At 42.2% G+C, this 24089-nt stretch overlaps 1 protein-coding gene across 1 annotated transcript in view; it reads left to right on the plus strand.

The window, feature by feature from the left end:
• The window catches only part of C8A (complement C8 alpha chain), a 36594-nt gene extending 12755 nt beyond the window's left edge, over positions 1 to 23839 (plus strand). Inside the window, exons 5-11 of the mRNA XM_006025733.3 lie at positions 698 to 887; positions 4946 to 5146; positions 6792 to 7032; positions 14427 to 14555; positions 16710 to 16867; positions 21699 to 21921; positions 23266 to 23839. Of these exons, the coding sequence (XP_006025795.1) occupies positions 698 to 887; positions 4946 to 5146; positions 6792 to 7032; positions 14427 to 14555; positions 16710 to 16867; positions 21699 to 21921; positions 23266 to 23417 (1294 nt within the window). The 3' untranslated portion in view covers positions 23418 to 23839. The remainder of the gene's footprint in view (positions 1 to 697; positions 888 to 4945; positions 5147 to 6791; positions 7033 to 14426; positions 14556 to 16709; positions 16868 to 21698; positions 21922 to 23265) is intronic.
• The last annotated feature ends 250 nt before the right edge of the window (positions 23840 to 24089 follow it).

A 24089-nucleotide genomic window follows, 5' to 3' on the forward strand; every position in this document is an offset into this window, starting at 1 on the left:
AGTGAGACGTGCTATGCTGTAAAAGTCTCCTGAGGGACAAGATGGGCTCCCCGCTGATTAGGACTTTTAGATCTGTGCTGGATAAAACACTAGCAAACGTTAATGTAACTGGTTTCCTGCCATTGCAGTAGCAAGGCTCTGACTCCTCCTTTTGGCTCACCCACTCTTCACATATGGCACATTTTAGGATTTGATCATTGGGCACTTTGTGACCCTGGGGTGTGAGAGGGGGTGGAATAAAATGTTCTTGTGCAATTTCTGGATAATTGGTTGCTGGCAAATACGCAGAGCTAGATTTCTTGGCGCCCACATTCCTAAAATGAAAATCATCAGAAAATCATCTTATGCTGACAGAGAGAGATGGACAGGATGATTTAGTTAGTCTTTTCCATATCTAACTTAAGATGCTATGACATTACCTGTGAAATAACTTGGGCTATTATTAGTCTGTCTTATTTTTACTTGGAGATAACATTATTCTAAGCCAGTTCCTGCAGGACACAGCAACGATATAGAGCGGGGTAGCATCTGTCTCTCCTCTCCCATTTTTGAAAATGAAGATCTTGAGTCGTTGCTACTGGTGGTCCAAGAGTTGATGTGGAAAGCCAACGCAGGGGTGAAAAAAAACATAATGATAACTGTTTCACAAAAAAAGAGAAGCAACAACTAATTTCTGCATGATGTCTTTGCATTAAAGATACAATATTCTTACACAAGATGAAAGACAATATATATATGATCCTAATTTTTATGGAGGCCAGTGCGAGTATGTTTACAATGGAGACTGGCGAGAACTGAAATACGACTCCGCCTGTGAACACCTGTATTATGGGGATGATGAGAAATATTTTCGAAAACCCTACAATTTCCACTTTTATCAATTTCTAGTGAGTATTTAATATGTTAATATTTGGCAATATTTTCTGTGCTAAAACCAAAGCTTGCTTTCATGCTTTGATGCTAAACAGATTTCCTCAGGAAAATGTATTCAAGTTTTTTCCAGAGATAGAAAGATATTGCTGAAATGCAACTTTTATGGATGAGCAACTTCCTATGCTCTTCGACTGTCATTGAAAATATGCATTTTTGATACAAGAGATTACTGGCATGGTATCCTGTACTACTTGTGGACTTGTAAGACACTCAGTTCTGGTCTCTTTTATAAATCCTTCTTTAAAACCCAGCATTTCCAATGGTTTTTTTAATTATCTGTAAGCAATTTGATAGCATATCGTTGTTTTGCAAACACATATATGCATCAAGGTGCTCACAAGCTCTAGGATTGCACCCAAGCAATCCCATTACTTATTCTGGTCTAGTGGACAAGGCATTAAACTGGGAGCTAAAAGATATGAATTCTTTTCCTAGATCTGCAGTGGTGGGATACTGAAAATAGTTTCAGTGCCTCTGAGAGTGGAATGGGGATGGTCCTACTTGCACACTATTGTACAGCACTTTGAGAGCTACGGTATGGATGAAAAGTGCCACAGAGAACCAAAGTGCCCCTCCATTCTTCCCCCTTCATCTTGTTAATTGCTTCCTTCCTCCACCCCCGTACATCTTGTTAGTTGTCTGGTTAATGCTGGAGCTATAAAATTCCACCTTGTTCAATCTGTGACCCAGTCCTTATCTCCTGCACACTATTCAAATACAGCTCTGAAGACAGAGTTATTAATTTCCTCCCAGGCTTTTCTATGGCGCTTTACAAAACATCAATTAATTTATCTTCACAACTTCCCTGTGAGGCGAAGCAATGGTATTAGCCTCTTTTCACAAAGGCAGATCTGAACTGGAGAAAGATTCATGTTAAATATTTCGGCTGATTTTGGGTATCCAATCTGAGTTGCCTCCGCCCTGTTTTTTCAGCCCTTTCATTTCACTGTTATGATGTATTCCTTGGTGTTATCAATGCACAGCTCCCACTCATGGGCTTTTCGGCTGCGAGTGCTCAGCATTTCTGCAAATCAGCCCCCGGTGTACCTAGTTGGGCGCCCAGAAAATAAGGAAGGCACGCGTACTGATCGCCCGCCCAGGGAAAGTCTGAATTGTGTTAATTGTCTCGCATCACACAAGAGCTCTGTGGCAGTCACAAATAGAAGCCAATCCTCCAGGGCAGCATTCAGCTGCCTTAATCAAGGCTAGAAATAGATGGCATCAAATGCAATGGGTCACATCCTGGAGCAGCTGATCCGCTTCATTGGGCAGAACACACATTGCCTATTGTCCCTCCTGTTGATTTGTGGGAGAACGGGCAACACGTTTTCCCGCTTCCAGAGATTGCTGGGGCCACGTCTCTGGAGGCAAAGAAAACTGGGCAGGTGCTCCTGGGGCTTGAGGGGCCGGATCCTGTGCAGGAATCCCAGGATGCACACAACCAGGCTCCTCAAGCCTTAGGAGCACCTGCTTAGGCTAGTGGGAGATTGCGGGCACTCTGCCTGCCCATGCTTTCTCACCATAAAGCAAATAGATGCCCACTGTAATAAAGCAGCATGATTTATTGCTACTTCTTGTTGCAGTCATTGTAGTGCAACAAGAGGTATGTACATCTATTTGCTGTTGCTTTGTGCTGCCAGATAAATCTTTATAGAGGCAAGGGAAATTTTTGTTTTTACCCCAAGAGTTCCTCCCTTCTCTTCCTGCAATCTCCAGCTTTGTGCATTACACACCTTCCGATTTCAGCAACCAATAAGGCAGGGACCCCACAGACAAGTTTTCTGTGCCCTTTACCAAACAACCTTGATCCATCTGCAGAGCAGATTTGTCCTGTATACTGAATGTGGATGGGGGCTGGGGGTATCTTTTGGAAAAATAATAGTACAGGATCATACAATTAAAGACTATACCATAACGCATGTGCACTTTTATTACAGCATTTGCTAGTCTTTCATAGATTTCATAGACATTAGGGCTGGAAGGGACCTCGGAAGATCATCGAGTTCAGCCCCCTGCCCCAGGGGCAGGAAGTCAGCTGGGGTCATAGGATCCCAGCAAGATAAGCATCCAAATTTCTCTTGAAGGCGTTCAATGTGGGTGCTTGTCCTACCTCTGATGGCAGGCTATTCCAGACCTTGGGGGCTCAGACAGTAAAGAAGTTCTTCCTTATGTCCAGCCTGAAACGGTCTTGCAGTAGTTTATAACCGTTCGACCTTGTTATCCCTTGGGGAGCTCTGGTGAACAAACGTTCCCCCAGATCCTGGTGAACACCCCTTATAAACTTATAGGTGGCCATCAGATCACCCCTGAGCCTGCGCTTTTCCAGGCTAAAGAGCCCCATAACTCTCAGCCTGTCATCATAAGTTCGGTTTTCCTGACCTCTGATCATGCGTGTGGCTCTTCTCTGGACTCTCAAGCTTCTCCACATCCTTTTTGAATTGTGGGGCCCAAAACTGGACGCAGTACTCCAGGTGTGGCCTCACCAAGGTCAAGTACAAGGGGAGAATGACGTCCCGGGATTTGCTTGAGAAGCATCTATGGATGCAAGCCAGCATTTTGGTCGCTTTACTAGCCGCAACATCGCATTGAAGGCTCATGTTTATCTTGTGGTCAATCATGACCCCCAAGTCCTTTTCATCCATAGTGCTAGTCATGGGGAAGTGAGGCTCTGGCAGAGCTTGGACCTAATTTGGGTCTCCAAGAACTGTGCTAGGTTTTGGGCCCAATGGACCACTGGCTCAGAATTTCTTGCAAACCACCACTTTGCACTTCATCAGGCTCTAACACTACAAAGCCATTGGCTGTGCTACCTACAGGGACCTTCTATGCATAGGGCCCAGTGCACGTCATCAGCCAAATGTGGCCTACTTATCATGTCCTTATTCTAATACTACCTTAACATGGTCTTGTGGATCCCTGCAGACTATACTTTGGGTTTCTCTTTTTGTCTCTTCCCCATGGGCCCCTCCCCATTAAGAAATTAAAAATGCTTTGCTTTCATCCTGATGTGGAACACTTTTGAAATCTCAGTACTACATTTATTCCCCCATCCAGCTGTAGATGAAGCACACATTTTGCCAATAAGTGTCACAGGTTTTTGGTGAGGAATGGCGGGAAACAGGGTTCGAGACTGGTGGAGAACATGCTCAGGAAGTAGAGGATCTTCTGCCCGTTTCTCCAAAGCTATGTCCTTTCTCTCTTTATTCTGTCCTAGGCTGGTGTCTTCTTCAGTCCTACTCTTTTCTGCACTCTCAGTGCCTCATCCAGTTTGTCTCATTCACCTCCTCGCTCTACCATGTTCTTTCCCACATATCTTGTCCCAGTCTCTGCCCAACCAGTCCTAGTTTACTCCAACACCCATCTCTGTCCATTTGTCTTTCCTATTCCACACCCTATTCCTTCACTGACTTATATTATAGTGTTTCGTCCCAATGACATAGGGTTGGAAGGGCCCTCAAGGGTCATTTAGCCCAGCCCCCAATCTTTATCCCACCTCTTAGACCTCATCTGAATTCAGTACATGTTGTAAGCCAGAACTGTCTGCTCTGCTCAGACGGTCAGTTGGGATGGCACACGCAGTCTGATGAGTAAGTAAGTCCTCTACCTATGGAAGCTTATGCTACACGTCTCTGATTTAGTTAGTCTATAAGGTACAAATTTACCCTGCCTTCTACATGTAGTCTAATCACAGAGAGGGACTGTGAGAGTCTCAGGGATGCTCAGTGAATATAAAATTAATAAAAAATAAAAACAATTTTTTCCCCTGACTGGAGACAGATGAGGCAAAATGCTTAACTTTAAATATTTTTCTCCCAAAGCTTAGCTGTGATTAAGTTTCCAAAGGAAAAGGCATTTTTCTCAGTTCTTTATCCTGCATTACGTTTAGTCAGGGACAGTGTTGTTGATGTTGCCACTGGTTTCAACAGGAGTGGGATTGGGTCTTTAAATGAGAGCGTGGATTTAAAGAGGAAGCTAATATGTAAAAAAATAATGCCTCTTCCTCTTATTTCAGGCTCATGCTGATTCTGGATTCTCTTTTGAGTTTTATGATGATTCAAAAGACTTGCTTGAGGCATTAAAAAAGGAAAAATCCAGGAATTTTGGCATTACTTTTGGAGTAACTCCTGAGGACTCACCTGTCAAATTTGAGCTTGGTTACAGTTTATCAAAGGGAAAGGGATCTCTGAAGAATTTCACACAGTATAATGAGAAGGTAACAAAAACAAGATGCACACATTCTCAATAATGTCTTATATGATTTTGGTGTAACTTATGTTAGTTTATTCCCGTAACTGCATTTAAAAAAAAAAACACACTAGTAATTGTACCTTAATTTGTTCATGTAATTGCACATGTGAGATCGTTAGTAATCCTGTTTGTTGTTCTTATTACATTTAAGCAAACAGGGAATGGGAATAAAATTGAATTATGGAGTATGAGAACACATGTCATCTCACCCCGTCCTGTTTCATGACTACATTAAGCATATAAATAAAGAAATACTGAAAGTGGTGAAGAGGGAGGGGAAAAATCAAAATGTTCATCAAGCAGTTGTCCTGAGGGAATGAGCTCCAATGGCAAATATATCTTTTTCAAATTAATACGAGCTGCAATATGTTGGTAAGATGAGCCACAATTGTGTCATCGGTTGAAAATATCATAGTACGATATCATAGTACAAGTAGTACTAAGAAAAAGGGTTTATATTTAGTAGAAGGCTTATGTCATTGACAGTTATGTGGTGACCCTTTTCAGATGTAATAATATTAATGGTAATAGTACTATTTCACATTTATACCATGCCTTGCATCTATTTCTCTCATGGAAACTACAGGAGAATTATTTTGACAGTGCCCTTAAGTGCCTTCAAAACTGCTAAAGAATTTAGTATCTCTTTGTTTCCAGCAACGAAATGCTCAGTTATTAAAAGAATCATTAAAAGGGCCCTTTTTATTGCACCTGATTCTGAGACTTAGTACAATGAAAGAACTTGCAAGAGAAAGCTCACCAGTTATGTGGACTTAGGGGACCGGTATCGTCCGCTGGTACTAATGTTATATCCTGGGAGGGTCCCACGGTGATGCCATATCCAGTTAATGCTGAGCTGAGGAAAGAAAGGGAGATGGGACATTTTGCCAACGAGAAGTTTGGTAGTTATAGATACACACACTTCGTAGACCTTTATAGAACGAGCCACTGACATACTTGCTCTTCCCCATTTCAATGCTTTGCAGAAAACTACAATGTAACATGCTAATTCTCTTTCATTGTCTCATCTAGCCCGAAAGAAATGCAAAAGTGAACAAAAAACATAAATTCCTGGAAAAGACTAGAAGATGCTGGCACCTTATTTGGGGGTGTGCATGGGCGGTAATTCTGATTTTCCTTAAAGCCCCAAGTGATCACATATCCTGAATTTCCCCCTTCTCCACCCTTCCTCTTCCCTCCAGCTGGGAAATTGGATATGTAAATCAATTAATAAATGTCAGGCTTACTTTAGGCTTTTGAACCTTTAAGGTACAGCTTGGACCCACTTTCAAGATTTCTATGCAACTAGAAGGGGTAGATTCTTATATGTTTTCACGTATTATTAGATCTGAGATAAAACTGTACATATTGGCAGCATGACTTGGCACAGTTTTAAACTAAAATATCTCCATTGATTTCAGTGAAGATGCTCCTGATACACAGGAGTTAAAACTCAGGCTTAGGTAATGTACCTTTATAGGTCTCTCAGACAAAAGAAAGCCAGCTAATGCTTTTTTTCCTGATCTTCTGCAAAGTGGACTTGTGCATTCTTTGTCCTTTAATATTTAGTTTACGGGTAACTTCTGCTACATATATTTTTTTACCTGCAGAATCTGGAATTCATTAGAGGTGTAACCAAGGTACAGACTGCACGTTTCAAAATGAGAAGGGATAACATAGTTCTGGATGAAGACATGTTTCAGGCCCTAATGGAGCTTCCAGACAGATACAATTATGGAATGTATGCCAAATTTATTAATGACTACGGTACCCATTTCATGACGTCTGGGACTATGGGAGGCGTCTTTGAATATATCTTGGTTGTTAACAAAGAAGAAATGAGGAGAACAGGTTAGAAAAACACTACAAATTCTGTATGAATTGCTTTCTACTCTACTATCCCATTATGGTAAAGATTATAGGTAATTAAAAATCCCTATAGGGTTCTTTCTTCATCTGCACCCCAGGCATGGAGCACTAATACTATCATTGCTACAGTAGTGTGTACCTCACAGGTGTTTTGGCCAAAGATGTATATAGTCTTCTACCTCATGGCATCGCCCAGTATTGACCCAGGCTCCATATGCTAGATAGAGCTATGGATCAACACCTGGCATTCTGGTCTGGTTACTCAAGCAAAGAGTCCACAAAAGTATGGATGGAAATTAAACAAGACCTTCCTGGTTCTTTCCAAAATAAAACTTTGTTCTTTTTTTAGTGTAGGCATCACCTTTGGCTCAGGGGGCAGGAAAGCCTGTGAGGTATCTCTGGTCAACAACTTGGGAGGATTTTAACCCATACATCTTCTCTTTGTCCAGGAGAGTGTGCTAAGTCCTGAACTATAGTTCATCCAAGGGTGGATGTCTCTCCACCTCTTCTGTTGAGGACGATCCATTTTGCACAAATATATAAATAGACATCGTTCCAAAGCATTCACGTTACCTACGCTGACCCTCTATAGTTTGCCCTCCCTGCTGAAGAACAGCTGAGGTGAAGATAGACCTCATGGCCTTGATGAGCCTGGTCAGGACTTAGTTCATAAACCTAGGCACTCTGCATAATTACTGCTGCTTTATCATTCATGGCTTCAGTACATTTCATGGCGTGCTACATTTAATGGCAGGTTCAATGTCATGGGTTGTATCATCAGCTCATGTATTTTTGGTACAGAAACGGAGCTGCCCTGATAGACATCAGTTGAGGCTGCCCTGATAGACATCAGCTGTACCAACTCCCCTATGGGTCACTCTGTGGTATATGACCAAAGCTATGAGAAAAGTTAAGGTGGAGAAGTTCCAGGTTAGTTTATTTAGCCTCTATCCTGCTGTGAGATGTCAAATGAACCAGACAGGGCCCACTTCCCCCCCAGATCACTCACTGAAGTGAAGGAATGTCAAATTCCTACTATTAGCATCGCTGCCACAGGATTAATTAAGCAGAAATGAATCCATCCCTGGTATGTTTAATGCCCCTCTCTCTCAGCAGGACCATTCAGAAGACTCTGTGCTCTAACCCTCAATTGGAAAGTTTGTGACCCACGTAGAATTGGTGATGTTCTCAGTTAAAGTTTCCCTCTCCCATAGGCAAAATGAGTTCAGGGGTGGCGAAGGTGCCCTCCTCAAGCACCACTCCAGTGTCCCTCTACTGCCCTAGCAATATTTGTGCCCCACTCCCCAACCCCTTTTTATGTCACTGCTTTGGGGATCAGTAGTTTCTAAGTCCAGATACAACCTGTATCCAAATTTTGCAGCTTTAACACAATGCCAGGAGGAGGACAGGCAGGTCCCTCTGGAAAACATCTAGTTAAACAAGCAGCTAAGATCTTCTGTGAAAGTAGGATGGTCACTGAAAGGGCTTCCTGGTCTGTTTTTTCACATCAGACCGCCGTGGCAATAAGTATTGTAGGGAAGAATCTGCATTTCCTTCACTTCCTTCCTTTGCTGTGTCAATCTTCTGGGGTTTCACCCCTTCCACCAAGTAATTGTGCAACAAGTAAGCATCTTATGCTATCTTTGGCACTGGTGATTTCCCAGATCTGAAACTCTTCTTTTCCCCTTTCCCTAACTTAACACAATGGGAAGAGAGATGACCACCAGGCAGGGGAAAAAAATCATTTTTCAGGGGAGAGACTGGTTGTGAATGTCAAAACTGGTTCAGAATGTCAAACGAGATTTAAGTCCATATTTTGAAGCCTGAAAACTTAATAACTGACTGCTCAGGAACAAAACAAATGCAGACAAATAGCCAGAGGAAAGAACGATACCTCACTCACACTTCATCTATTTGCTAGTGAAGGTCGCTATATGATGGAGCCCTTAATGGGATGCAGTCTAATAAACAAGCTCTTCTCTAAAAGGGTTGGGCTGAGCAACACAAATGCAGGTGCATCAGGGGGTGAGACTCCAAGAAATTCCCTTCACACTGCTGGCAACAATTGTCGCTCCAATTATACCTGCTAGCAGAGACGGCGAGTAAGAAAGCATCATGCAGACAGATCCAGACAATTTCAAAGGCATTTGTTTGTTCTGAATATGTAAATAATGCATTGTACTTGGCATTATACCTGCCATTTTACACTGGCTGGCTTTTAATCTGAGGCAATGACAGAGTTGCACTTGTTCTAGCTTTCAAAAAATGAAGGTGTGCAGGACTGCAGAAGGCTGCCTGTAAATCTTGTTTGTGTAACATATCATCCACAGCTGTTTGGACTGCATGCACGTCGGTCTCTGGAAAGTCGACGCATAAAGTCGCTGCTAATCAAATGTATGAAGCGTAGAAGAGCAACAACATAGTACATCAGCGCACTAGCCAGATTCGTAGCTCCTGCAAAGCCATCCGCAGTGTGATAGATACCACGGCCCTGACACAGCCAGTGATACAAGCAGGCATTACACATGCAAAGGGTCAGCACTGGTTACTCCAATCTGGGGGAAAAGGGTAGGGGTTAACTAGGAGACTGCGATGGTAGCAACTAGGCTAGGTGACGATAGCAATACTAATACCTAAGAGGAATCAGGTGCTGAACTGGGGTCTGTCTCTGGTATAAATGAACATAGCAGAACTATCATAATTTACACCAGTTTGAGATCTGGGCTGGAATAGGTTGGTTCCATATAACTCCATGAATTCAATATGTAGCCCCAACCATAGAGAGTATTACAAAAGAGATCATTCCCAGTTGAAGTCACTGGCGCAGCGTTCTGAAAGCAGATGCCCTTATTCTTGAACGGTGCATGGCCGTTCTTAGTTGGTGAAGTGATTTGTCTGGTTAATTCTGATAACGAATGAGACTCTAACTAGCATGCTAACTCGTTATGTGACCCCCAAGCGCTTAATAATTGTTTTCCAACTATAGAAGTTGGTCTAATAAAAGATATCAGATTCATTCAAAGAACCTTGTCTGCCCATGTCCTTAGACCAACACGGCTACAACCTACACCCTTATTCTTGAATGCACTCTGTGTTCTCAACCCGTTTTATTTGACTTGAGGGGTGAGTGATAAAGAGGTGAGCAAGATCTTGGCGAGCACAACTTGAAGCAGCAGACTGCCAAGCTAAGAGGAAGAATGAATCAATGACAGGAGGACAGGGGCTATTATTTTACTTTATCTTGTGCTTACCGTGTATCTGAGAAGAGAAAATTTATAGCGACATGGCACCTTATTTTAGGAATGAGGGATGTTGAAATTCTGCAAAAGGCAAAAACGTGCCCCTGAAGGGATGTAATTTTCACTCTAATGTAGGATACTTGTACAATTTCCATCTATACTGGAGACTATTAAAAAGTCAACATTTACCAGGTCACACAGCACTATATGGTATGCTAAGCGTATAGGTGAGGACACTGTTGTATCACCACCTGGAAAGAGTTGGTATAAACTGATCACTCGGTGTCCTAGAAAACTGGGTTGGCTCTTAGATCCAAATCCACCAAAGGATGCAGCCACTTAATGTGGGATTTAGGTAAGATTTTGCTTTTCAACTCCAAAACTTAGATCCTCAGAGCCCCCGTTCAGTTGCTTCCTGAACCTGGAAGTGCCCGTGCAGCATAGGCATGTTGGTCTTCAGCATCCAGTTTCCCCAGGTGCTTTGAATATGCTCCTAGATCTGCTCAAAAGAGCATAAGTCTTGACAGGATTGATTCATTTGGTGCCTGCCTTACACCCATGCCCTGCTGGAGCCCATCTCTCTCACCCAAGGGCGCAGGAGGGGTTTTGATTCAATATGTCCTCTCGGAGGCCAGCAGCTGTATTCTAGCAAAACACAACTGGAGGAGGGGTCCCCTTTTTATCCAATACCTCAGTAATTATAGCATTCACCCAGTACAAGGCCCACATTTAATTTCTCCTTATGCTTCTGGGGAGTCATATCTTCAACCTATCTGTTCCAAATACCACATCAGTATTTTATCCATTAACATTGTTAGGTAAAATACTGGAACACCTTGGAAGGAGGGCTGGCCTCCCCACCAAGTGAGCTCTCTCAGCATTAAGCTTTGGAGTCATGTTCTTTCTTGTGCACTCTCTTGCTCTCGCTCTCTCTCTGGCCCAATAAATCCTTAAGCCATTTCTGCAAACTGGAACAAAGTCAATGGTACAGGTGTCAAATGGCCCCCAAGAAGGAGTGGCTCACTTGGTGATGGGGATATTCTGGGAGGTGAGAGTTCAAGGGACCTGAAAATAGGTCTCTCACATCCTGGCTGGGTATCTTATTACTGTCTTATTGTAAAATAGTACATAACACCCTGTAACATTGTCTAAAGAAAAGTGGTAGCTGGCTGCCACTGCATTTTGATGCAGGCAGCATGTAGTAGGTATTTTCTGACTGGATGGGGCTCCATGAGCTTGGTGAAAAGAAGCTGAAGTCTCTGGATCTCAGTGGGGTTTAAGCATGAACTAAGATGGAGCTGTTTGACAGTCAAGATTGAGGCACGCCTGGATGTACAGAAGTAGACGTTTAGATATCTGAGAAATTTTACATTCGAAAATGAAGGCAGATTCCTCCAGAATTAGGGTCCCATAAAGGGTGAGGTGCCACCCTTGGACTGTGTAGCACATGTACAGTGAGCTTTGTATCACCAACAGCTCCCTCTTTACACATCCTAGATCCACTCCTGGTGCGAGCTAAGCAAGGAGCTACAGGGTTGCATTTTGAGACGTATGCACCTAAACTGTGCATGGCTCCCAGTTTTAAGAACCGAAGGTCCTTTTCTTGGATCTGGCCCAAAGTGCAAGTGAATGGGGAATCTCAGGCTATGTCCCTTATAAATTATGCCATTCATGTTGTTCATTCCTCCTTCTTAAAATAAATGACTATTGTTTTATTACTTACCAGAAAAAAAACTGTGTAATTTGTTAACGGTTATAACAGCATTTAGGGGAGAAACAGTCCACAGAGAATAATGTGGAAAAAGCCTTTATACATTATGATTAATTCAAAATACAGCAATAAATCTAATGACTAGAACACATTTAACTATCTGAAATTATATCAGATGATAACCAATAATGGTTTCCCCTCCCCCAAAGTGCCAATATTTTGTATGACCACCCTTTTGCAGTGATAACCACTTAACATTTATCAACACTGGATCTACAGTTTTGCTCCAACCAATAGCAAATTGTATTGACAGACCCTGGCTGAACATAATTACTCAATGGGAGCCATGGTGAATCAATTAATCAGGGTGTTACTCAACTTTAATTTTATGGCACTCCAACACTGAGCTAAGCAATCATTCGTGCTGCTTTGGGTGAATGAATTTTACCCACTTCAATTTACAGCTGTTGAATATTTTAGTTCAAGTCATTGAATGCTACGTGTTTAATCTTTCTCAGGGGTCCAGGTTTACAATGTGATGAGACCCTCTCTTGGCACAAAAGGCCATGGGCAATGAGGTGTTGAGTACCTTCTGAAATGAATGGGAATTCAAGATACAGATTGCTTTATTTGGGAAACTTAGTACCTCACGTGTTCAGCATCTGCTCCAGCACCAGTGAAGTCAGTGGAGCAGATCTTGGTCTCAGTTGCTCTCCACTGACTTTTTATGACAATTTTTATCACAATTGATATGTGATAGAAGAACAAAGTCTGGCTTAAAGGAGTGTTGCTGTAAACTTTAATGGGAGCAAAAGTGGGTCCCACAAGACTGTAGCAAATAGGAAGCAGTGTCATCTGGGGAGCAGTGCACTGTCTTGACAATCAAAAAGGCTTGGGTTTTATTACTGTCTTTGATATTGGATGATGTCTTGGGTGACTTTGGTCTTTTCAGCAATATTTGTAAAATACTTTGAGATCTATGACAAAAAATGGCTGTCTAAAAGTTGGGACTGTATTATGAGTCTCATCCTCATGCCTCCACTGATAACAAATTGCCATTAATTTCTATACAGTTTGATCCTCAGTGGGCATGTCTACATGAGGCGCTACTGCGCAGTAGTGTTGGCGCGCACTGACCATGATGCACCGCTACAGTGCAGTAGTAATGAGCTTGTCGTTACTGCACAGTAATATCTGAAAAACCTGTCTGGGGACAGGACTGTGCCGTAACGCTGGTTTACTGCGCAGTCGTTTAGTACTTGCTTATGCAAGCAGTAGGTAACTGTGCAGTAACAACTGCGCAGTCTGCTGCTCGTGTTGGCGCGGCCAGCTCATAATGTGCCAAAACTTCCTTACAACGAAAGTATGTTAGCCTACATTTAGAAGTAATTGTTAAGATAACACAACAACATTTGTGTGTACCTAGGAGAACTTTTACAATCTCTTCTCTCTCCTATGCCTGATAAAGGGCGAGTGCGCCTGAAAGCCTGCAAATAAATAAAATAATTTGTTTGCAAATCTCTAGTTGTTCTAATAAAAGATATCATCAGCTCTTCCACAAGTTTTGATTCCTTTTGCAACAAACAGGTGCTTGACAAGTTGTCCTGAAGATGATCTGCAAGCCATTCTTTTTGCCTCATTCAGTAACCTGTCCACATTAATCCATTAAAACCATTGCAGGCAAACTATTTTACTATGATGTTTTTTCAGCATCCTCATTTTTTAGCTCTTAACCATTGGCCCAAAAAAGGTAAAGGAAAGAAAAGAAAAAGACATAGGGTTTTATCCACAGCTAGCTAAAGGAAATATGGCAAATTATATCTGTGAGCATCTCACCTGTCTGTCCCAGGCAGGCCTACTTGGTTAGACCAAATAAAAAGATGAAAGTGGATTTCAGTTTGTCAGGATCTCTGCATCTCTTTCTTCGGATCACTTTCTGCTGCCGGTACAGGATTTTAGCTTAAAAATTACTACCAGGGATATCATGTCAGCTCCTTAGCTACTGAAAATTGGTCTCTAAATGCATCGATTTTAGTGGATCAATTCAGATGTATTCCATATAAGGATGGTACCTGTATGAAAATAGAGTTTTAAACAGGTGGAACAAAACCTGACATAAACACATTTTTTAAAGCTGAGATTTTTGATTTCTTCTAATACATATTGCGAGAACACTTTTTTGCCCTTTGCATCACTTAGGAGCTATGCTTGAGACACCCAACCAAACCATTGGCACCACACATGGATGGAGAAGGCTTGTGCAAAACAGCTTCCAGAAACTCTTAGACATCACTAATTATTTGGCTTCCACAGATGTATATACATATATATTTTTTTTCTGGATGACATGTCCCTACCAAATAATATTGAGAAAAACAGCATCTTTCTGAATAATAATGTAATTCATTATATTTTTGTTTTTTCAGGTATTGAAGCTGAACAAGTAAGTTCCTGTTTTGGTGTATCACTAGGCCTCTCCATCAGTAAGGTTGATATAACTGGAAAAGTAACACTTTCATACAGTGAATGTCAACAAAAAGGAGCTCTTCAAACTGGTATGAAGTTTTCAAATTAATCAGAATATATGTTTCCTGCTAATAAATCTCAAGCTGGTTTCACTCCTCGTGTTAGTGGTAAAACTGCAGTTTTAGAAATTCAGCCATTGATGCTGCTTATTTGGCTCAGTGTTGCTGTTGCTGTTAGCTGATTGTTGACTGCTTGGCTTTTGAGGTTACATGGTAGTTTAAAATAGGAATGGATGAAAATGAAGGAGCTTTATGAACCTCTCAACATAAATGATGGGTTGTGGTATTTGTCAAATTAGTTCATTTCTATAACATTTCCCCCAAGTAATTTAAATTCAGTTTTTGTCAAGGGAAATTCCTTTTAAACTCTACCTCAAAGTTAAGTCAAGGTACCCACACCTCAACAGCTAACCAGAGTTAACCACAGCCTCAAGAGCGATCAAATGGATTTGCTGCATTTGGTATCAAGATCCTTAATTGATGCAAATCAGCGTAAATCCACGGATTTTAGAGATGCTATTTTGGTTTACCCCAGCTAAGTATCTGGCTCAAGGTATTTATTTTGGTTAAAGCAAAGTGCTAATAGCAATTCTCATTCCAGAAGTAATTCCAATATTGCAATATTAGCTTTTATGCCAAATCAGAGAGAAAGTTAATGAGAGGCATGTGGGCTAATGAGAGGGCTAAATGCTTCTGCATCGCTTTAATGGTGTTGGTGCTTGCACTCCTCGGTGGCGCATTGCACATTAATTCCAGCCGCTGTAGAAAATTTGGCAGTGTAATTTGCCTTAAATGACTTGCGGCACAGCAAATGAAAACACCTTTAAGGAGTTTTAGTTTGCTACCTCTACAGCCGCGGAGTGAAGCACCGGGCTCTGTGCAGCTCCACGGCTCTGCAGGAAGCCCTGCAGGCAGCCTGGCAACAACCGGGGAAAGCAGGCTCTCCCCAAGAAAAGCAGGGAGCCTGATCTTTTTTTTTTCCCCTGGAGCCTGCCTGCTGGCCTGACCTATGCCAGGGCCTGGTGCTTCCCTCCGTGGTTGTGGTGCCCCCCAGGACTGCCCAAGCTGGGTGCTGCAGGTGGGTGCTGCCTGGGTGGGGGACACTGCTGCCGCGGAGGGAAGCACCAGCCCCCCGCAGCCAGGGACCGCTCCGCCCGCCAGCAGCTCACCCTCCCCTCCGGAGAGGCAGGTAAGTCAGCAGGGTATGTGCACAACACGGGGGTTTAATCAGCCCTAAACTGAAGCAGTGTTTTTTAAAACCCACCGCTTTGATTTAGGGCCCCCGTTTCGTCTACACACTCCCCTGCAGATTAATATTGAACTGACTCGTAACGGTATATTGGGTCAGTTCAACAAAATGAACTATTTTGATTCAGATCAAACGCATCCAAATGAAACATTTTGTGTGAAAATGTTGGAAACATTGAAATTTCCCTATAAGAACTTTCAACTTTGTGGGAGTGGCATTTGCTCTCCAAAACCGTTCCAGTGGAACTTTCTCAATGAGCTCTAATGTTTAGATTAGAAAGTTTATCTCTTCCTTTCTATTTTATTCCATAGTCCCTTTGAATACATTTTTTTTTTTATCTCCACGATCTTTCTTTAGACTCTAGAGGTCTGGATTTCCTTCTTATATGATAATTGCCAGTAACTAACTGCATGACCTTGCACTAATTGCTTTTTTATCTGAACCTCAGTTTCCACATCTGTAATACAAGGAGTGGATGCTGGGGAAAACTGACACCTAAATTTGTAAAACACTTTGACTTGTACAGATGACATGACAAAATTACATTGCTATTAACATAGCTCTTATTATTGCATATATGCTGGGGAGCATGAAAGTGATATACGACAGTGACTGTGTCTTATATAAATCTAAGCCAGATAGAAGAATTAGAAATGAGGAGTTCATGTAAGGTCCTTAACTTTTATATTACCATGCTTATGGCACCTGTACTGCTTAACTCATTAGAAACCAGCTTGTAGTAATGGGAAAAGCTGCTTAGCTTTGCTTACCTCATTTCACTGAAGTCAATGGAAAAGCTTGCACTGGTTAATTGTCGAGATCTGGGCTCTTCTGGGCAGAAGGGGACATAGAGTCCCGTTGATTAAGTATTTTTTACTACACTAGTGAATTTGTGGCAGCACTAACTAATGTGTAAGTATAATTCAACTTTCCAGGTCATGAAACTAAAAATGCTGTTGTGGAAGATATTATTCCTCGGATTAAAGGTGGAGATACTGGTTCAGCCGAAAGCCTTTTAAGCAGCCAGAACGCCAATATGTATCGGCGCTGGGGAAGGTCATTAAAATATAATCCTGCTGTTATTGATTTTGAGGTAAGACTTCTTGCAGTTGAAGAAACTCCACAGCTAAAAGGAATGAAAGTGTAGCAGACCAGATCATTTCATATTTTTATTGTGATCCCATCACAGAACAAGATTAAATGTAATGGGCCACTGATTTGGTAACCTCATACATTTCACAATGGGGAGTGCATTTCTTTGTGACAACATCAAGAGGTGAGGCAGACAAGAAGCTTCATGCTAGATTAGCATAGAGGTTAATTTTTGATGCGTCTCTGGGCAGAAGTAAGCAGTTTCTTGAAGAACCCTTTTCAGTGATCACATCACTCACTGTTACTCTCACTACAGCTGAATTGTGCATCTTCCCAAGTCAACAGGAAACCACCAAGTGGCTAGAAGGGAATGGGATCCTCTCCCAGCCCTGGAGGCTCAGTATGTAGCTCCCACACTGTCACTACAAAACTCATGGACTAGTAGTGATACCTTGCTATCTGCCTTTAACCCATTACGAGGTTTATTGCTTGTGGACCGAGACAGCTTACATGCTCATAATTGCAAGTACCTCATATAGATACTAGAGTGGATGCTGCTGCAGTGCATGCTTTTCTGCATCCTAGCTTTGTGTTACTTACCTGTCATGCCCTGACCCAAAGAAAAGAAGAAAGAAAACCTGAGCTTTGGCACGTTGCCCTTTGAGGCTGTAAATATTTGGTCGGGTCGGAAAGGACCTGAGCAGATCATAAAGTCCGACCCCCTGCCGTGGCAGGAAGGAGTACTGGGGTCAAATGACCCCAGCAAGGTGTTCATCCAGCCTCCTTTAAAGACCCCCAAGGTAGGAGCCAGCACCACTTCCCTTGGAAGTTGGTTCCAGCTCCTAGCCACCCTGACTGTGAAGTAGCGCCTCCTGATGTCTAGTCTGAATCTACCCTCTGCCAGCTTGTCACCATTATTTGACACGGGCTTGACTGTCCCAGAGTTTGATGCATACGAAAAAAGGCATGCCACAATCATTTACACAGGTAGTCCTTCCAAGCTGCCCTGCTGCTTCCCCATCAGAGAAGAGCACTCTGCCTGCCCAACTTGTCCTGGGAGAAAGCACAATCATCTTATAGATGCACACAGCCGGGTCCTGGGAAGAAGCAGAAGCACATTTTATCCCACTTACTTCAGAGTGACTTGAAGCAGGACAGCAGACTTGTACGTCTGCAGAATCCTGGGACAAAAGGCTTTATTCTGGGACAAATATGATGTCTATTTGCACCCATGCATAGCTATAATGAATTTTTGCCCTTCAGTGCCATGAAGCAGGGTCTACTCTTCTAAAGGAAGCGTAACAGAGAGGAGGTGGAGAATGGAGTTCTCTAGTTAGGGTACAGAGATGGTTTTACGGGCTATATTGCACTGCTAGGGTATAATGAGGTGCTTTGACATTTTTTGGCTTCACTCCCCCTTTTTTGGCTTTCCTGCTTTTACCACTGTGTAAAACGTAAAGCCACCTAGAAAGAAGAAATGTCAAATACCCCATGTTTTTTAAAAAAAGACTCAGATGGATTTGCTTTTATTTCAGTTTCTGGCCAATCAATTCTGCAGAGATTTTTTTGTACAGCTAGGGAGCTATCTTTCTCAAGGGAGATGTCTCCAGGCTATTGCTGCTTTGGGCAAAATCTGTAAAATTGCTCTTGGTTGTAATACAAAACACTTCATGAGGAAGAGTGCCAGTGTCAGGGGGATGTGCACAGAAAGGTTGCCTGCAGATTGTTCTAACTTGGGTGCAAAGTTTATATTTGTTCACTGACAAAGACGGTTTTTTAATAAAAAGCCAGGGACAACTTCATGTTAGGCTGGTAGAAAAGCTGTTCTAAAAGTTTATTTTATTTCAAATGGCTGAAAGAAATTAGCCATTGCTGAACCCATGCTTTCTATATGCCCTGCTTTTGTTAAAAAGAACAACAAGAGCGTTCAGGTAGTTCAAGGTTTCAAGCTCAGATTATAGGATTAATTCAATAAACATCCTGAACTAGCAGCCTTTTGTAGGTAGGCTTTCACTTCAGAGTGGTCCTGGGCTGTAGTAATCAAATATCGTCATTTGATGGCCTAAAAATATATGGCGGTCTCGGTGCTTATGGTAAAAAACTCAGCAAATCATAACTCAGTCTGCCTCTTTAATGTCAGCTACAATGCCAGATACATGAACCAGCAAGCAAGCAAGCAAAAAGCTTACCCCAATAGCTGATCTCTGCATTTCTGATGGTCAGCACTGAGGCAGATTGGTATAGCAACCTGAGACTGCTGCTGCCCGTCTCGTCTGTAGTTTCTATTGTTTTGTCTTGGCACTGAAATTCTGTTAAAAATCGGATGCGATGGGCCATGTTCCACAAAGCACAGCGTTCAGGTGGGGCTGAGTCTGCTCATGTTCTCAGACTGGGCCTCCAGTTTACACGCCCTGGAAAAGAAGTCAAAGACAAGTAAATTAATTTAGCTGGATTTCCTATTCTGGCTAGATATTCAGCAAGCGTCAGTTAGCACAGCCTTATTGACACCAATAAACCTTCTGTGCTTACTTTCTTGGTAGGATTTTGATCATAGGTAACTGTGAAAGTTTGGGGGAGAAAACCAGAACATGCTCCGAACCTTCTGTGCCCAACAACACGAAACGATCTGCTGAAACGTCCCGAGTGGTTTCAGAAATGGGGGTTGGAGAGGGAGGAGGAAGAAAGGGAAAGCAGGGGGGAAAAATAATTCAGTGCTATCAGACACTGCAGCTTTTACTTTGTGCCCTTGCCATCCATCAGTGAACCACTGCCTTTTACAAGGCATTTTCTTGTAAGAGTGTGGCAGTGGGGAGCAGATTGGGCGTTTCTCTCTGTGCAGTGAAAGGAACAAAAATCTTCCAGGAGAGGTTATAATTGCCAGGCTACTCAGGGACTACAGCTGTGAGAGGAAGTGAGGAGGAGCTAGGTAATTTTATAGGCCTGCAGTCATGCTAGTCCAGGTCCATTCCCCTCATGCTAATTTAAAAGCACATCTGCCTCTGACTTTGACAGCAGGAGGGACAGAAGTGGGAAAGAAGATAGGAGAGAATGAGGAAACAGGAATTATCTACCCTATTAGCAGAGCAAATGGGAAATTGCAGGACATTCTGGCCCGTGCTGTATTGACAAAAGGATCTGTTAAGACAGAAGCACTTTCGGTAACTCCTGAGCAGTCTGCTGCAGGTTATCCACATTGCTGCACAAGTTCCCAGCAATTTCTGGGCCAAATTTACTGTAATTTTCCAGTAACCCACTCAATGACCTCTCAGCTGGCTGCTCTAAGGGCTCTGCAACTGCTCATGGAATTGGAGGGGGTTCAGGCTGCTGATAAGCACCCGCGTCCATTTGACCGTCTCTTATCTGTAGCTCATTTCAGTTTGCTAAAGGCCCTTGTGCACATTTGTCTAAGCACTGTTTTCAGAGCTATAGACTGCTTCAGAAGCCCTCAGGAAACACATTCTCTTCCTCTCTTGTAATAAGAGTAAATCCCAGTTTTCCTGCAAAAGACTTTCTTAGATGAGACATATACCTAGGTATGTGTATGTATATCTATATGCTGATATGCATATGTAACTACATGCCATTTTGCCTGCATCTATAAATAGGGTGACCATATGTCCCAGCTGGGCTGGGACAGTCCTAGATTTCGGAGGCTGGTCCCGGCCATCTGGTGAAAATTAAAACAAGTGTGCTGGGCATGGGGTGCAGGGCAGCACAAACTGTGAAATACAAAGTCGTAGCAGACAGCAAAATGGCACTAAAATAGGTTCGCTTGATTAATGGAGTGACAATTAAAAACGGGAGATGATTATAAACACCTGTGAAGTAAAGAACAATGGGTCGTTAATGAGGCATTGATTCCCTTAGCTGCCTGAATAGTAATACCAGAGCTGCACCACACTGCTTCACCCCTGCCTCTGCCTGCAGCAGCACCATTGACCTGATGGGCTAGGGGACAGTGACCCAGATCTCACATTGTCTCATATGGTCACCCTATACTATAAGCCACTCTCTGCAACTCTGCAATCTCTATTTGAACATCCATATGAAGGCCTGGTTTTCAAAGCACTTCCATAGGAATTGGTATGATATTTGCAATTAAAGCAGGTAAATCAGGAAGTGAGGGCTCAAGTTGTTTGCCTTAGAATATTTTGGCCTAAACATATGGCAGACTTAGATTTTGTTGGAAAGATTAGCTTTCTGGTATTTTAAATGTTATATGCCATAGCATAATGCCTTTCAACTGTACCACGCTGCACAGTGATGTAAAACACTGCACATTCTGATATATACCTGTATATCTATTGGCACAGGATTAATAGTGCTCTAATCAAAATTCAAAGTAGACAGAAATTCAGATTTGATAACACTGACATCTCACAGGATCCTATCAAAGGGTTTTGGTCTAAGGAATCAGAGATCATGCAGAATGCTTGTACAATTGTTGCATCATCAAATAATGAGACCAACAACAGCTGTGGCTCTGAATGTAGGATCAGTTTTGCAGGATGTCTTTAATGATGGGCCTTCTCAGCAATTAGAAGGGTTTGGGACCAACTGTGTTATTGTGTCCACATAAACATATGTATCTATCTAGGAAAATAGGTTAAGTTCTGGTTTTATCCCATAGGTACCATAATACTATGATTCTAGCACTTAGCTAGCTCGGATGTGCTCACAAAATAAAAGTTTCTCTTTGTTGTAGATCCACCGAAACAATTATAAAGACACCCTTCCCCCCCCCCCCCCCCCCCCCCTCTCTTCCTTCCTCTCTCATCAATACAGAAATGAGGAAGGGCTCACCCTCCCATATTCTCTTCTTTCCTATGCAGCTACAGCCAATACATGAAATCCTACATAGAAGCAATCTGGGTAATATTGAAACAAAAAGGCAAAACCTGAAACGGGCTTTGGATGATTACCTATTGGAGTTCAATGCGTGCCGCTGTGGTCCATGTCAGAACAATGGTGAACCTGTGCTGATAGGAGATATCTGTTTTTGTCATTGCCCAGCAGGTTATGATGGCCCTGCATGTGAACAGACTAGACGCATAGGTAGGATGTTGTACATGCGTGTTTGGGTGTGGGGAAAAGATGGAAACAATGAAGTGCTTCTCCCTCTGCAATGCTAATCAGCAGCTATTTGAATCTATCCATCAATCAAACCTTCACTTCTATATCACCTTTCATGCCAAGCAGTCTTCTGGGCTTTACAAAGGAGTAAAATTAACAGCGTAAGTAATTATTATAAATATGCCTAGCTAAACAAGGGAGGTTTTAATAGCTGGAGACTTGTCAGCATTGCAAATCGACAGAGACAATTGAAGAACAGCAGAAGGAAATAGTTCTGAAAGCCAAAAATCTTGCCCTGCTTGCTGAGCAACATCAAGCTGTGTTTTACTAGGCCTTGGGCACCATTCAGGGTGTGTGTATATATATATATGACCAGCATTCTTAACCAGGTTGCCATGATATTCTGCAGTGCCACAAGGTCCTCTTAATGGTGCCATTCAGTATTAACATTGATAGTGTGCAAACATGGTACAGGATTTGGTCAGGAGGCATGAGGATGTAGAGGTGAGTAGGAGACTCCTGGGGTGGGACAGCATGGTGTAAAATCACTGCTGTAGTCAAACACATTGTCAACCAAAGATTTTTTTTACTGATACTCTGCAAACATTTTACTGATAAACATTTTTACTATGGTTGGTGCTAAGTCCCTATATTTGAACCCAGAGCTTGTCCAGAGCCTGGTAGAAGGGTTATAGTTACATTAGATAAAATAACTCAGTCAAAAAGTTTGTCAGAAAAAAAGTCAGATTGTCAGTAAAAAAAAAGTCTTGGGGTGGCAACCCTGCTATTGACATGTCAGAGCATATTGTAATTGAAAAGTCCTGGAATGACCCTCCAACATAGAAATGAAGCAGACTTTCCTAACGCAGCTTCTCTAATGTGACCTGCCTGGCATGAGACAGAAATGTATTCTTTTACCTTCTTGTCAGCAAGTTGCTGGCATGTATCATTGATGACTTAGGAAAGAAAGGCCAAATTGTAATCTTTCAAATTATCAGAAGGGTAGCAAAAAGCAACAGCTACCAATTTGAATAGCAAAATGTTTCTTAATAAAAGTGATCTTCAAAATGCCCCAGAAACATTGATCTGCACAACAGTCCTACATGCCAGGTAAGGATCAAGGTTGCGGAGATTGTCAGTGCCAATGTGAGGGTTAGAGCAAAATCATTAGTTTATCATGGCAAGGTCTGACTCCTCTTTAGAAACTGCAGCTGGCTGCTCCGGCTTTTAAGTGTAGCTTGCCACTGTACTAAAACTTAGCTTTCTATTGAAATGAATAATAAAATTCTTATAATCTAATGCATTTTAAAAAAATCATTTTTACAGGCAGTAAGACAAATGGTAGATGGAGCTGCTGGTCACCCTGGACTCCCTGCCAGTCTGGAACAAAGACACGTACAAGGCAATGTAATAACCCAGCTCCACAAAATGGTGGGATACGGTGTGCTGGAAGGAATGTGGAGACAAAGGCATGCTAATAGCTGGCTAGGACTGGAATAAGTAATGAAACTGCTTAATGCAAGTAGATGGTTGATAGTGTTTTGTATAGGAGATCTGAATTGGGCTATAAATACCCTTGGCATAACTCTGCTCGGTGGAATTCCACCAGTGATAAACAGTTTTGAACTACCGCATTTACATTCCTAGGAAGACGTAGCAGATTCACACCCAATAAAACCCAATCACTGTTCAATAAGCTTCACAGTCGAAATTCGGTATGCACCAAAATACACACGGGCCATTTTAATGCAATAACATTCATTTTACCCTCAACTTGGGATGACACAGGAGGAGAATCAGGACCCATGGGTTTTACTGAAGAGCCATGGGGTTATGACAAGTCATAAAGCATACTTCTTATAACTGTTTGCATAGTAAGCTGCGCTAACCAAAGGTTTTTTGTATTTGCCTTTGGAAAACAAATTAAAAGCTTGTGGTTTTTGCACGTGTACATGTATTGTTTTGGCACGTTCATTATCTCACTTCTATCACTGTAAAACAGACAACTAGGATCTAGTAGCTTGCCAATGTCAGAACTTCAAGCGCAGCATAGTGGGCAGGTTCCTGTTTCCAGGGAAGGCAAATGGTGATTTCAATAGGACCAAGGACGCTAAAGTTCTCTGATGAACTATTAATAAAAAACTGATGAG

The sequence above is a fragment of the Alligator sinensis genome, unplaced genomic scaffold (assembly GCF_000455745.1).
Source record: "Alligator sinensis unplaced genomic scaffold, ASM45574v1 scaffold941_1, whole genome shotgun sequence".
Lineage (NCBI taxonomy): Eukaryota > Metazoa > Chordata > Crocodylia > Alligatoridae > Alligator > Alligator sinensis.